This window comes from Penaeus japonicus, unplaced genomic scaffold (genome assembly GCF_977035675.1).
Source record: "Penaeus japonicus unplaced genomic scaffold, GWHDUDI00000001_assembly GWHDUDI00000021, whole genome shotgun sequence".
Taxonomy (NCBI): domain Eukaryota; kingdom Metazoa; phylum Arthropoda; class Malacostraca; order Decapoda; family Penaeidae; genus Penaeus; species Penaeus japonicus.
Genome location: NW_028234423.1, coordinates 12733709 through 12736208, shown reverse-complemented (window position 1 = coordinate 12736208; position 2500 = coordinate 12733709). Strand labels below are relative to the sequence as shown.

Genomic DNA, 2500 nt, shown 5'->3' with positions numbered 1-2500 from the left:
CTCTAATGTTGGACCTCACATTTCTCAAGGGGCTTTGGGCGAATTCCCTTATGGTCTTGAACCTTACACCCCTACTAATTATCTAAGTAGATTTCCATATGGTTCTGCACCTCATACTTCTATTGCAGACTCAATAGGGCTCCATTCAGGTCTTGGACCTTATGGAGTGTCTCCTTATCTTGGACCCTACACTTCTGCTGCTAGTCTAGGTAGATTCAATACCGGACTAAACGCCCCTGGTGCAGCTTTGAACACTTTATACACTGATTTTGAATCTCACAACTCTGGTACCATTTCTTCTGAGAGCAGGGACAATCAAGAAACACAGGGTTAGTAACATGTTAAGGCAAATGTATATGTCAACACATTTGTATGCATCTCGTGAGAATAAAACTAAAATACATAAACGTCTCTCAGTTTAAGCCTAACAACTTTTAACTCATTGTTTCAGTCAATACAGATTGTAAAATCTAACGCTTTAATATAGCCAAAGATCTACATTATCAATTTCAGATCACAACTTTTTCCTAATTGTTCTAATCATTACCAAATGTAAAATTTGTGAAAATTATGCATCGCATTTCCATAACATTTGCACAACTCCAAGGTTTACTGATATTAATGATTATGTCTGAAAGATTATAACTGCCTCTAATATCATAACTGCAATTATATTTTAAAAAGTTTTTTTTATCGAGAAAAGGTTACGTTACTGGTAATACTCCAGCACTCACCTATTAGTAGTATTTAGAGAAATGAGTTTTAGCACAAAAAAATACATTCTATCATTTCGGTTTGTACAGATTTTGTGTCTCATTTCAAATCTTTAGTTTTATACACATGTCACGAAATGAAAACTAAAGAGACTATGTCACATTTTCACGAGCATCAGCCAAGATTTGAGAAGAAAGGCTTGGTCAATTCAAATTGATTCCATAACTAATGATAATGATGATAATAAACAATGGTAATATTGATAATGATGGCAATAAAAAAGGCAGAGATAATAATAATGATTGAAAATAATGATAATAGTATTGATAAAAATGGTTATATCATGCTGAATATGATAATCATAATGATAATGATGATAACAATAACAGTGACGATTGTCATAATAGTGATATAAGATAAAAATAATCAGTGATGAAAATGACAGCAAAAGAGAGAAAAAAGGGAAAAAAGTAATGGTAATAATGATGATAATGATAACAATTATCATAATTATTCTAATATTGATAATGATAAGGCTAATGATGATAAAATGACAATGATAATAAGAAAATGATGATCTTAGTGATACAAATATTAACGATAATAATAAATTTGATAGCAAAGACAACCATAATATTGATATCACATATAATTATAATGATAATGAGAAAGTTAATTATGATAATGGTAATTCAAATAATAATGATGATTTCGATGATAGTATTCATAGTATTGTTAACAATAATGATGCTGATAATAATGATAGCAATAAAAATGCTAAGAGTATTAACAATGATAATGCTGATGAAGACGACGGTAATAATGATAATGATCATAATAATGATAATGATCAAAATAGTGATGATTAGGATAATGCTAATTCATAATTACTACTATCCCTATCTTTACCTTTATCATTGTTATGTTAATGATCATCGTCACTGTTATTATCATTATTTTCATTTTCATCATAATTATTGTTATTGGCATCATCGTTGATATCGTTATCATCGTTGTTAACATTTTTACCCTCATTATCATTATCATATTGTCAATATCATTAGCAGCGTCTTTTTCAGTAGTATTACCCATTATTACTATATCATTATCAATCAAGATATAAACTTTAATGTTGATATTATCATTTCATTATGCTTATCATATTTTTTTTACTTACCACTATATTGCAACTGATATCAATATCTAGATTATCCTTAATGATTATGATATCACTATCATTATAATTTTATTCGACATCATTATTTACATCTTTATCATCATCGTTGCATGTTGCCTTCATTTCGAAAACGAGATATGCATATATATATGTATGTATATATATATATATATATATATATATATATATATATATATATACATACATATATATATATATATACATACATATACATACACACATATATTATTCATACATATATATTATATATATAAATATATATATATATATATATATATATATATATATATATATATATATATATATAACACACACATACATATATATATATATATATATATATATATATATATATATATATAAAAATTGTGTATATATTTATAATATATATATATATAATATATATATATATATATATATCGAGAGAGAGAGAGACAGGAAGGGAGAGAGCGGAGAAGAGAGAGATTGAGAGAGAATACATAGATATAGATAATATAGTTAGATATGTATGAATGTATAGACATATGGATATATATATATATATATATATATATATATATATATATATAGAAGAGAAGAGAGAGAGAG

At 26.4% G+C, this 2500-nt stretch overlaps 1 protein-coding gene across 1 annotated transcript in view; it reads left to right on the top strand.

The window, feature by feature from the left end:
- The window catches only part of LOC147469456 (uncharacterized), a 1264-nt gene extending 857 nt beyond the window's left edge, over positions 1-407 (top strand). Inside the window, exon 2 of the mRNA XM_086548526.1 lies at positions 1-407. This exon is cut by the window's left edge and continues 671 nt beyond it. Coding sequence (XP_086404652.1) covers positions 1-334 — 334 coding nt within the window. The 3' untranslated portion in view covers positions 335-407.
- Positions 408-2500: the final 2093 nt, after the last annotated feature.